General features: G+C 37.7%; 1 protein-coding gene across 1 annotated transcript in view; it reads left to right on the top strand.

Annotated features, from left to right (window-relative positions):
- Nucleotides 1–12,785, top strand: part of NALCN (sodium leak channel, non-selective) — a 223,498-nt gene that overhangs the window by 190,406 nt on the left and 20,307 nt on the right. The window contains exons 22-31 of the mRNA XM_054271392.1: nt 491–582; nt 744–866; nt 3,232–3,288; nt 3,662–3,782; nt 3,906–4,037; nt 5,714–5,881; nt 7,034–7,138; nt 8,234–8,340; nt 10,274–10,394; nt 10,488–10,586. Of these exons, the coding sequence (XP_054127367.1) occupies nt 491–582; nt 744–866; nt 3,232–3,288; nt 3,662–3,782; nt 3,906–4,037; nt 5,714–5,881; nt 7,034–7,138; nt 8,234–8,340; nt 10,274–10,394; nt 10,488–10,586 (1,125 nt within the window). The remainder of the gene's footprint in view (nt 1–490; nt 583–743; nt 867–3,231; nt 3,289–3,661; nt 3,783–3,905; nt 4,038–5,713; nt 5,882–7,033; nt 7,139–8,233; nt 8,341–10,273; nt 10,395–10,487; nt 10,587–12,785) is intronic.

The raw sequence follows: 12,785 nt of genomic DNA, 5'->3' as shown, positions 1-12,785 counted from the left end.
ACCAGGAGTGCTTCAAAGCCTCGCATAACTCAGGATAGTAACGCTGATTGTTCCTTCCACTGCATGAGCTCAGACAGATCCTCCCTCCCTCCCTCCCTCCCTCATCCCTGCACTCAGCAGTCCTACCTGTATGATCTGCATGCCTATTCTTTCCCAGTCTTAGCCCTTAGTAACTTTGATTGCATTCATTCCAGTTCAGTGAGGTTGGCTGGTCTTAGAGGACCTGTGTTTTTAAAGTTAAAAGTTAGATTGGATGGAGCCTCAAGCATGAAATTAGAACTGAAATTAACCTTGATGAAAATAAGGAGCCTTATGCTGTAGATAGAAAATACTGTGCAATATGCTTGACTGAGTTGATGTGTGGTACATTTGGAAATAAAGATCTTTCATTTGAATATTTCTATGCAAGATACCATATCTTGCTTTCATCTGAAACATTAAAAAATAACAACTCTTAGACCTCGATTAAAAGGAATCATTTTGCTTCTAGCACTCCAACACAGTGAGATACAGAAATGCACAGAGAGAAGACAGTGAGATAAAGATGATCCAAGAAAAAAAGGAACAAGCTGAAATGAAAAGGTATTTAAAAATCAGAAGTCTGAGTGCACATTTTCTGTATTAACTATTCTCTGTATGAAGTTAAAAGTATTAAGAGTCAACATGAAAAAAAGAGCAAAGTTTAAGGGATATTTTTGCCAGGGATAATGTGTAACACTTAATAATTTACGTTTTTTCAAAAGGAAAGTCCAGGAGGAGGAGCTGCGAGAGAATCACCCATATTTCGACAAACCTCTGTTCATAGTTGGCCGTGAGCACAGATTCAGGAACTTCTGCCGAGTGGTGGTACGGGCTCGCTTTAATGTGTAAGTTCATCTCATGGCAACCTTGGTTCCATGGCTGCTTACCTCCATGTCCTCAGGCAAGCTCTAATTTTCCTTTTCCAAGGAAAACTGCATACAATGTGGTCACCACACAAGCTGGCAGCTAGTGCCTGTGGTGCTGTCTTGCTGCTGGAGGAAAGGAAGCAACAAAATGCTGTGTTAGGGCAGAAGTGTTTGAGCAGTCCGTGATGCTGAGATAAAGACTGTGGGAAACTGCAGGCAGGAGCTGAGAGGAAAGGCTGATGTTTCCCACTTGGAGACGTTTGGGATTCAACTTGCTATTCCTCATCATAAGGCAAGAAGTTTTTATTCACCAACAGTTATTCATAGAACAGAAAAAGGTGAAAAGAAATTAATTGCACCTTTGCTCACCCAAATGCTATGTAGCTCATAAAAAGGGACTCAGAATGGGCTGGGGAGGTGTTCAGCTGTGGGAGATAAAAGGAGAAAAGCTGAAACCGAATGAAAACCGGGAAGGCTCAGCAAATAAGCTGTAGGTATATGTGAGTGTGTACAAACAGTTTTCTATAAAATCATCTCACAACTCTTTTTTTAAACCTCTGTCTCTTGCTGGCACCAGGATTGTAAAGGTTAATGCATGTCATCTTGCATAGAGCAATGTAAGACAGAAGATAGCTCAAGGCCATGAGCTTGGCAATTAGAAGGACTGGTTTCAGCAGCTGCTTTACCATTGATTTTCTCTGTGCCCTTCAGCAAATTACTTCTAGTTAGCATGACAGGATGGTTAGATACTCAGTTTCAACCATACCTATATTTAAGTTTCTGCCGCCTTTGTAGAGACGTGTCCTTGAGTTACATCCCCACTTTTCTATGCAACTGCTAACTTGATTGTGGTGCACTGGTCCATGAAGCAATTGCAAATTAAAACAGAAAAACAAAACACACAAACAGTCAATCAAATCCACTTAGCAAGTACTTGTCACTGCCTCTTAGCATTGCTAAATGGCCAATAGTAACAGGATATTTATTTTAAAACAGCTTAAATAAAATCTTTGCAATTAAAAGAATAAACTGATTTTCTTAAACAGTCTTCTTTATTTAATTTACTTAAATCCTTCCTGCTTTATTTGATGTCTCATCTAGCTTATCAAGTAAATTATTCTAGATATCTTTTTCGAACTTATAGGAATGCTGCAATGTAGAATGTAGGGAGAGGAAAGAGTTTAAGAAGCAAAGTCAGTGGCTTCAGTGGGAAGGCACTTAATCCAGTATGTTCTGTGTGCTTACTGGTGTAAGTGGATGAACCTGGTCTGTGGAAGATGTTTCTCATTCTCCTTGGATGTCTTGTGCATTCCTGTAATTCATAACCATGCGATCTCTCTGGTGGTAATTCCTCAAGTCTGTTCAGTCCATTTTTCACTTTAAGCTCAGCAACGAAGTAATGGTGATTTCACATCCCAATGGCTAGAGTCCTCCAATGAAATATAGGATATGTCAGTGCAGATCCTGTCTTGGCATGATTTCCTGCGGGAGTTGGAAGATAAGTAAAAGTGCCTATAACCAGTGGGTCAGGGGAGGCTTCTTGGAAAGCATTCTTGTAGCTTCTCCTGCAGCAGTCATTCTGCTTTGTGTGAAACTGATAAATAATTGCTGCAGCAGGAACTTAACTCATGTCACCTAGATATGTGCATATTACTTATAAAGTGGTTCTCACTCTTTGACTGCCTAATGGCTGTTTGGATATGGCAGGTGGAGCATGTCAATTACATGGGAAATTTCAGATACAGAGAATCTAAAAATATTAATCAGAAAAAGATTAAAGTAATAAAAGACATAGAGCTTGTGGAAGGGTGTGTGTGTGTTTGTTAACTGAGGGTATCATATGACCACAGAATCATAGAGTGGTTTGAGATGCAAGGGGCCTTGAGGATCATCTAGTTCCAGCCCCTCTGCCTTGGCCAGGGACATCTTTCACTAAGCAAGGTTGCTCAGAGCCTCATACAGCCATGGTCCAAGAAGTTTTGAAGTAATTGCAAAGAGCATTTTGGTGCTTAAAATTCAGTAGCAGGTTGTCCCCCTTATTCCCAAGAAAATTACAAGATTAAGTCCCTGTTTACAAAATCAAGACCCAAAACCACCTGTCAGTTCAAAGAATCTTAGAGGAATTACAGGTATGCAATGAGTTAAAGTGATCCTAGTTGTGTTGATAATATGCCTGAAATTGTATAGAATTAAATGAAACTTACATAGGCATTTAAAATACAGACAGGATAAAATGAAGCCTTGATTTTGGACAGAAATTACTTGGAGTTGATGGATGCATGGCATAATTATAATGCTGACTAAAATAAAATGTAAATGACTGTATCTTTTCTTCTTTTTATAGTTCTAAAACAGATCCTGTTACTGGAGCTGTGAAAAATACCAAATACCATCAGCTTTAGTAAGCACTGCAAAAGTAACTTTGCTTGGTCTCATAAGCCTGCAGTATAAGTGTGTGTGTGCACACGTGCATGACTGTGTAAATGTGCATGCACATGTGTACTTCTTTTTTGTTTTTCAAAAATGTTTTTCTTACCATGGAGTTGTTTGGGGAGAAGGATGAACAGAAAGATGATTTTTAATCAGACTTTTCTTCTTCACTTGCATGCAATTTCTCTAGTTTTACTACGCATTTCTGAAATACTGAAATCTTTGACACTTCTCAACTCAATTTATTTTTCTTAAGAAAGCACTCAACTGTAGTGTAGGCACAAAGTAAGTACACAGAGATCTGGGCATTTCTGTAATGGCATTTCCTTGTGTATCATTCACAGTGACTTGCTGGGTTTGGTCACTTACCTGGACTGGGTCATGATCATTGTTACAATATGCTCCTGCATTTCCATGATGTTCGAATCCCCTTTTAGAAGAGTTATGCATGCTCCAACACTTCAGGTACTGCCACTGAATCATTTTACAATTACTGAACCACAGTCACCTTGCTTTTCTCCTGGAACTGACTGTCTCCTAGGAACTGACTGTTCCTAAATTATGGTTATTCTCTGCTTTTGTTTTCAGATTGCTGAATATGTTTTTGTAATATTCATGAGCATTGAGCTTAATCTGAAGATTATGGCAGATGGCTTGTTCTTTACGCCAACAGCTGTCATTAGGGACTTTGGAGGAGTTATGGACATATTTATATATCTTGTAAGTTTTTATATTTATGGAAGGTTTTTGTGGCATTCTTAACTCTGATATATTTGGTTATATAAATGTTTAGTAGTGTGAAGAAGTTTGTCTCTGCACCCTGATGCAAACAGTAGTGATACATGGATGTGATAAACACCTGGCAATTTAGTATGGGGTCGTTGTATGACCCTTTTAAATTCTTTATTTGTTGATATGTTTTAAGTATCAAATATGATTTTCCTTCAGAGGAAACTTGAGAACTCTGAGCTCATTTCAGCGTTTTTATGCAGGAGAATCTTAATTTTACCTGTTTCATAGATATTGCTTCTTCCCCTCTCAACAGAATTCCTGCTTTATTGAAGGTGTTTCAAAACCATTTACCATTTGACAGAGGGCACATCTTTGTTGCTGATGTTGCTATAGAAGAAAGCAAAGGAACCTATATCCCATATCTATCAGTAGTGGTTCTCAGGAAAAAAGTTTCTCAGCAGTTCTCAACAGTTTCTGGGAAATCTCTTGCATTTCATTAAAATACGAGAGGAGGGTGTCCATTTCCTCCTCACATACGACAGTAAATACCATGGAATGTGTCAAAACCAGTGCTCAGTATAATACAGTATGAAATATTTTCTAATTTAAGAAATTACGGAGAAAAATGGCTTTGATGGATTTAGATTAAATCTTTCAGAGATGAATCCACCAGGCAGATGTGCTGCATAAAATTTGTCACAATCAATTTGTATCAAAGATTTTATTGTTAGCAGAAATAAAAATATGCATACTTGTACAAAATTCCTATTTTAATATGCATAATTCCTGTGTGCTTTAGTTTCTTGAAATCTCTCTGAATCCCTCTGCTTGTCTGAAGGAAAAATTTCAGTGGTGTAGTTTGGATATTCCAAATATGACTGCAGTGATCTTAAAAGACTGTGGAAGAAAGTCAGGACTGTTAAATCTGTTTTGGTGGGGTGGCTGCCTTTTATCACTTTGTTTTTAACAAATTATATAAAGTCTTAAATAACTGGTGATATTGTCTTGATCCTCCAGTTTTTGTGCACTTACTTCTTTGTAATACTCTCACCTCTGTCCCCCTATGATAACACTGGCTTTTAAAAAATGGGAAGCATTTAAGAGATGTTAAATCAGTAACCATTTGTCAGAGATTGTTCAGGTTACATGACACAGCTATGCTGTTTGAAAACACTTCCAAAAACATAGCATTTGTGTAATGAAACCACATGGTGACAAAACAACTTATGCCTGTAACAAAGTGATAGGAAAAACTGTCAGGGAAACTGTTAACAGACTTTCCAGGTGAAGATTTCTCAGTTCCAGGGTAGAATCTCTGAAATTAGAAGGAGGAAGAAAAATAATGCTGCCTGCTACAAGAATATAGTTTGTGTCCCTGTTTGAGTCAGCCAAATTGATTTCTCCTTTTGGAACTATTCCATCTAATTAAGCATATAAAATGGATTTTGAGTCAAAGGGCAAGACAAAGAAAAGCTGATGCCAATTAGTTAGGACAATAAGCCAGGACATAAGAGATCTAAGCCCTTTTTCTAAATTAGATGCTCTTTTGCCTTATTCTTTAATTTTAAGGTAGAAATCTTCATTGACCTTCTGTGCTGTGTCTATGCCAAGTAAGACATTGTAAGCATGACCTTTCTTTACTTTTTCTGTCCTGTCACCTCCAGGTGAGTTTGATATTCCTGTGCTGGATGCCTCAGAACGTCCCTGCCAAATCTGGAGCTCAGCTCTTAATGGTGCTCCGCTGCCTCCGACCTCTTCGAATTTTCAAACTGGTCCCTCAGATGAGGAAAGTGGTGAGAGAGCTGTTTAGTGGCTTCAAGGAAATTTTTTTGGTATGTGCCAATTTTTTTTCCTTGCAAAAATATATGAAGGCATAAGATAACATTTTGATGTAAAATTCATGTTTTCTATCCTTTTCACCATTGTTGTCTGTTTACTTTTCATTGTGTTATCAGATGACCACACAACAGGCTAAAAATCAGAATATAAGTAACTCATACTGAGTAAAGCTGTCGTAATAATTCTTTTAGAAACTATATTATTTTTTTAGCATACTTTTAGTCATAATTACATAGGAAGACTATTGAAAAAAAAATCTACCCCTTTTTCACAGTTCTGGTTGGTCAAGGAATATGAGAAGTAGTGTATGGAAGCTCTGTGTACTCAAGAAGTGTATGGAAGTGTAAGAACAAAAGTTAACCTGGTTTCTGAACTGCAGGTCTCTACCTTCAAGCTTCTTGAGAGGCAGCCAAAAACAGTACAGTTGTTCATCACAGATCTGGATCTCATTCTTATGTCATTGTTGTTATTATTATGATCATGGCCATAGTATAAGTGATAAGAACAACAATGGAGTCTGTGATTGCTTGATCAGACATAATCTATTGTCTTGGGATCCCATGTGGTATTGGTCAGCCTAAGCAACAGCCATCTTACTCCTTAATAGAGGGCTTTATTAGGTCAGGTTGTTATAAAACACTAAGCTACAAAATATTTGCAGACAGTGATAGAGCAAGGACAAAAAGTATAAAGCTAGTTGGCATTTCATAAATACTGTATTCTGTTGAAGATATTTACATCTTAATTTGCTCATGCTTATCTTAACTGGAGCTATCCTGGAATCAAATATCTTCCAGTGGCTTAATCAGATTAATTAGCCTGAATCAGCAAAACAGAAGCAGCACATACGCAAGTACTCAAACAGTTCCTTTAAAGTGAATGTCAATTCTTATGCATACAGAATTTAGAAAGGTGGTACACTGAGCACAAGAAAGCTTTTATCCTTATCTGCATATTAAAAATAAGACTAATATAACACAGCACCTGGTTACTGGACCAGAACCTAAAGAAACGTGTCTGTCACCAAAGCCATATCTCCAGGTTTACACCCCAAAATGATCCTCCCTGCAGTTCCTCAAGGGAGCTGACACCCTTTTTCAAGTCTGCAGAAGAAGAGTTTAACAAATCCAACTTCATCTTTACAGGTTTCTATTCTTTTGCTGACTTTAATGCTTGTTTTTGCAAGCTTTGGAGTGCAGCTCTTTGCTGGAAAACTGGCTAAATGCAATGACCCTCACATCATCTCTAGGGTAAGAACTGCTTTTCTGCTTCAAAATAATGGTATGCTGTGCCATTTTTGCCTGCTGGGGAAAGCAAGAGGGGCAATCAGAGCTATCATTTGAGAAACAGAAGTCTTGGGCTCTTCCTTGTTCAGAAGCAGGATGATGGAGGGAAAGGTGATTAAGACATCAGCAAATGAGGGTAGGGATGGGTTTCCATATGATAACTAAATCAGGTCCAAACACTGGGGACTGTCTTAAAAAAAGTTGTCAAATGAATGTCATGTTACCTGAAAAGGACTGGATGGCACATGGAATTAATCGTGGGAAATAACACCTTTGCATTCCTAGGTCCACAACTGAAAAACAGGTTAGACTGCTAGAGGTCCAAATCAATGGGGATGCCAAGTGGAGAAAGTTATCTTTGTTTCTTACTCCATTTGGAGAAATATCATCATGACCTAAAGAGAGCAATGGTCTTTAGGTGTTATATGGCTTTGCAAGGGTCTTCAGGGGTGAAGAGATAGATGAGAATCTTTGCTTCATGATCAGAAGGCTGGATTTATTATTTTATGATATATAATACATTATGACTATACTAAAAGGAATAGAGAGAAAAGTTCAGAAGCTGCTAAGCTAAGAATAGAATAGGAATAGAGTAAACAAGAGAGCTCTCTCTGATTCTGTCCCAGAGAGCTCAGTCTCTGATTGTCCATTAATTGTAAACATGCAACATGGGCCAATCACAGGTGCACCTGTTGCATTTCACAGCAGCAGATAACAATTGTTTACATTCTCTTTCTGGAGCCTCAGCTTCCCAGAAGGGGAAAAATCCTAAAGAAAGGATTTTCCACAAAAGATGTCTGTGACATTTAGGAAAGAGGTAAAAGGCCACATAGTCTTGCAAATTGAAAAGCACTGTCAGTCCTGAAGGAAAAGGTACATGGAACATTTACTGAGATGCATTTTCCATTTGGGTAAAGGTCCATGACTATTAATCACAGACTTATAAATAACCCTTCTTTTCTGTGTATATTGCTTTCCCATCATGGCAAATGTGCTGTTTATGCTGGCATGTTGACATCTCTCACAGGCTTCTGTTTAATCTCTCATATTTCACTATAGGAGGATTGTCATGGCATCTTCAGAATAAATGTAAGTGTTTCCAAAAATCTCAATTTAAAGTTAAGACCTGGAGAGAAAAAGCCTGGATTTTGGGTGCCACGAGTCTGGTGAGTTGCTACACTTTGGCCTGTGTTTCTTCAAGAATGCTACTGTTGGTGTAGAAAAAATGGCTCAAATGTGATGACATTAAATCATTGATGGAGGGGTTTTTTTGTAATTCAAATGATACTAAGAGTAAAAATTCTGGCATATTTAGCAAAAAGCCAGATATATGACGTTTTCCAGATTTGACCTCCATTTCATAAACAAGAAAGGAAGGAAAAAACCTCTAGGTACTGAACCTATGTAGGAATTAGATTTGATTTTGTTATTATTACAGTGGGAGTTATTTTCTTGGAAAGTATCATCACTTAGTTATTCTTTAGTATTATTATGAAGGCAACCTGAGAGCCATAAAGCAACAATAGAACCTAAGAATAAGTAGGAAAAGATGGGAAGGAAAAGAAATGGAAATCAACCAGCCTACAGCTACCCATAAAAACAAATGATTATATCATGTCTAAAAAAAGCTTTTCTCTTCTATGGCCATCAACCATGCCAACCAGCAGTTTCTTTATTTTTCCAGTGCAGGGAGTCATTGTGGTCTGTCTGATGCAGAAGTGCAGTAAAACTTATTTAAAAGCTAATGTATGTTTTTAATTTGTATTCTAATACATTTAATATTTCCCAACACCTGAACAGGCAAAACTCACTCTTTTTAATTGTTTACAGTTTTCATTTGGTTGGCATTTTGCAAAATCAGCTTAACAGCCACAATTATTTTAATTGGCCATGTGTGGGGATAAAGAATGTACCAGCAGTGGTAGATTCAGAGCCACCCTACACCAAAGAAATAGTGTACTGTGATTTGAACAGTCAGTAAAACTCTGACATCTGCAGAAGTCTTTGTTTCTGTATGCTTCAGATAAATTCTTTCTTGAGTAAGCAAATTCAATCCTGTTCAGCTTGGTCCAGAAATAAGCAAAAACTCTCTTAATCAGCATAACTGTAAACTTTGGGGAATGTTTTGTTATTGCAGAAAAATGTTTTACTGCAAAGACATTCATACCACCTGTTGGCTGTCAGGCCAGATTTTCAAGAGCCAGATGTCAGTATAAGGACTGCATTAAACAGAAGTATCTACATCTGAGAGCTCTCTTTTCACTGAATGGTTGGATTCAAGAAGCACCAAACACATAATAGCTCTTCTGGAATACAACTATTTACCTTATAAACTATTGAAAAGTCATTGAGCTCCTTGGATTATCTGGCTTGGATTGTAGAGACAGAGCAACGTGCTAATCTTGCCCAAAGAGAGTACTTTTAATGTTCAACTGGAAACATTCTCTTGAATCTCAACTGATAAAAAAGGTCCGAGCACATGGTATAGGAAAGCCATGATGATGTGATGTCCTCTTATGTCCTCTTTTAAGTTTTGCTGTATGCTATCAGTTCTTCATGATTATGAAATAGGGAACAACATTTTCTGAACAATCTTATTGACCATGGAGTCTGAATCTTTTATGTGGGTTAGAGAATTATTTCCTGCAGGCAAATTTATTTTAGAATCTGGCAAATGCCATCAGATCAATTTTTTCCATGAACGATGGTTTTTTCTTTCATTGGCAAAAGCTTTAAAATACAGCAATATAGAGTCATAGAATGTTTTGGGTTGGAAGGTATCTTACCATGAGCAGGGACACCTCACACTACACCAGGTTGCTCAAAGCCCCATCCAGCCCAACCTTGAACATGTTATTAGTTTTATTGCTGTGAGTCAGATTCTGAGTAAGAAAATAAAACTTACATAGAGATCTAAAAAATTATGTTTACATATTTATTGCTGTTGCTATTGTTTTCTTATTCCTGATATCGATCTTTGATATGTTTCAGAGGCTTTCATTACAACTTTGCAAAGTATTTAAATGCTAGACTATGAAGAATCAAGGTAACAAATAGAACTTTACTGCTGGTTCCACCTATTTGTGTTCTGCATTTCAGGGCAAATCCTCGGAATTTTAATTTTGATAATGTGGGCAATGCAATGCTGGCACTATTTGAAGTTCTGTCATTAAAAGGCTGGGTGGAAGTCAGAGATGTTATCATTCATCGTGTTGGGCCGGTAAGGAAACACATGAGACTCTTTGAATTCTGCAACAAATAACTGTGGGGTTTTCTTTTTTTTTAACTATTACTCTTATTTCTTTCTATTCAGATCCATGGAATCTACATCCATGTTTTTGTATTCCTTGGCTGCATGATTGGACTGACCCTTTTTGTTGGAGTTGTCATCGCTAATTTTAATGAAAACAAGGTACTAAGGAGGTGGTTTATTCTGAGTGAGAGGGTTTATTGAGTGTAGAATTGGCTCTGTGAGAAACCTGAAACTTATATTACAATGTCTACATTACCTGGTAAGGCTGCCTTTAGTACTGGCTTACCAATCTTACATTTTACAAGACTGCAAATAAGGCTTCAGATACACCTGATCCATACTTGCTAGAAGATCAAAGCCTGTGATGACAGCAATCTGTCACACACTCTATCAAAGCTGTTAGAGTTTATTTCTAGTGCAGCTGTGCTGCTAGATGGAGATTGAACATAAAGCACTATGTATTTACAGATGCTGCTTAGTTTGATGTAGGTGTACATGTGGTGACAGATAAAAAGATGCGTTACACTTGCCTGTGTTGCAATGAAGGGGTCTCTTAAGAACCCTGGCACTGCAGTATTTCAGAGCCAAAGTAAAGCTGTATGGCTTTTTCTTTACAAACCACAGTGTACATTGTAAAAATAATTGTCCATCACTCCAACTAAAAAGGTAGCTAGATTCCTAGACAAGTTCACATGGGCTTTTTGGATTACCCTGAAAAGGAGAAAAACCTGCCCTCAAGGGAATTGTTTCAGAGCAGCTCATGCCTATGCTTGTTACAAGGTAGAATCCTCTGGATGGGGTTGCTGCACGAACACTTCACAACCTTTAATATGAGGGGTTTTTCTGAGCCTCTTGTGGTGCCTCTGAGGCATAGAGACGAAATTATTAACTTTTTCCTCTTTCACTTCAAAGTCACAAAAATACTGAGATATGATATTTTTACTACTCATGGCTCTGAAGGGAAAGGATGACTACATGCTATGGGGCATGGAGAAGTGTGACAGCCCAGTGTGCTTGTTCTGGAGCTGGGTGCTGGCTCTGGCTCTGGCCCTGACCCGAGCCCAGTAGCAAACACAACCACTGAGTTTGTCCATCAGGGAAACCACTTGACTCCTTCCAGAAGGGAGCCGAGCAGCACGTTACTGTGGGCAAGCAAGGCATCATGAAGTGGGGTCAAGCACATTGTGAGCCAAATAAATAGCCTAAAACCTCTACTGTTTTGAAGGTATTTTTATGTTTGCATAGCATCAGTGTAATTTTGGTAAGATGAAGTGCAGTCATTCCTGTTAAAATATATCTGCTCTAGAGAACAAAGAGCAATGTATGAATAATTCCTTTTCTTATTCACTAAATTTTGCTTGTGGATTGACAAAGCTGAAGTTTCTGCAGTATGAGAACCCCACTGGATTTTTATAGATGCCTTTGTCACTTTTTGTTCATCTGTGCAATATTACTTTTCCTTCAAAATTTTCAATACACACATGAATACAAGAATCTTTATGCTTTTTGTCCTTGCTCACTAGTAAATTACACTGAACAGGCACATCAGGCAATATTTCTGTAGAATTCACATGACATTTAAAGTATAAATCTTTTATATCTTCTGGTTCAGCTTCTTCAGTTGTTTCTTAGTAACCAGCAGTGGCATGTAATGTTTGTTGTTCTTTCTTTTTCCTTGACTACTCATTACTTCTTATGTATTTACTATAGAGAAAAGAAAATGTTTTCAGATTTAAGTTGAAAATATTAATGTTAATTAAGTGGGCAAGAGTTTCAGCCCAATTAATATTCAAGTAGAGTGAAGAAATGTCCAGAAACTAAAAAAAAAAAAAAAACGTAGAGAGATGGCTGGCAACTAGCCCAGAAAGTAGAGAGCAAAACAATCCACAGTGTGAAGTTCAGTCACATTTTCTTAAATCTAGTTACTTAACCAATGTATTAGTGTTTAAAGTAGATATTTTTTTAGAAAATTCATGGCTAATATACAGTTAGAACAATTACAGGAGTAGTTGATGAGGGTCAGAGTTGGGCAATTACTGAACAAACTGTTTTAAATGAGAACAAACGATTTTCTAAAAAGAAAAATTTATAATCATTTCAGATATGCTCTAGTTTTTCATATGAGTTGTTGGAACTGCAAGTGTGGAAACATTGGACTGGGAAGTACCACAGCAAGCTCGGGCTCTGTACTTGGTTGTCCCAGTGACAGGGCAATAGCCCAGATTATTCCAACCCCCAACCCCATTTCAGTCCTCAACTATCACTTGTCTCAGCTCCTGAGTGCCAGGAGTTCAGGCCACAGTGAAGATGTCAACGACTCAAGTATTAGTTGGTGCTTTGAGCTGAAGCCCAAATGCA

This window comes from Melozone crissalis, unplaced genomic scaffold (assembly GCF_028551555.1).
Source record: "Melozone crissalis strain CALT ecotype California unplaced genomic scaffold, PUWL_Pcris_2 ptg000013l_1, whole genome shotgun sequence".
Taxonomy (NCBI): Eukaryota; Metazoa; Chordata; class Aves; order Passeriformes; family Passerellidae; genus Melozone; species Melozone crissalis.
Note: the sequence above shows the minus strand (reverse complement) of the source record. Positions and strands in the feature narration are given on the sequence as shown.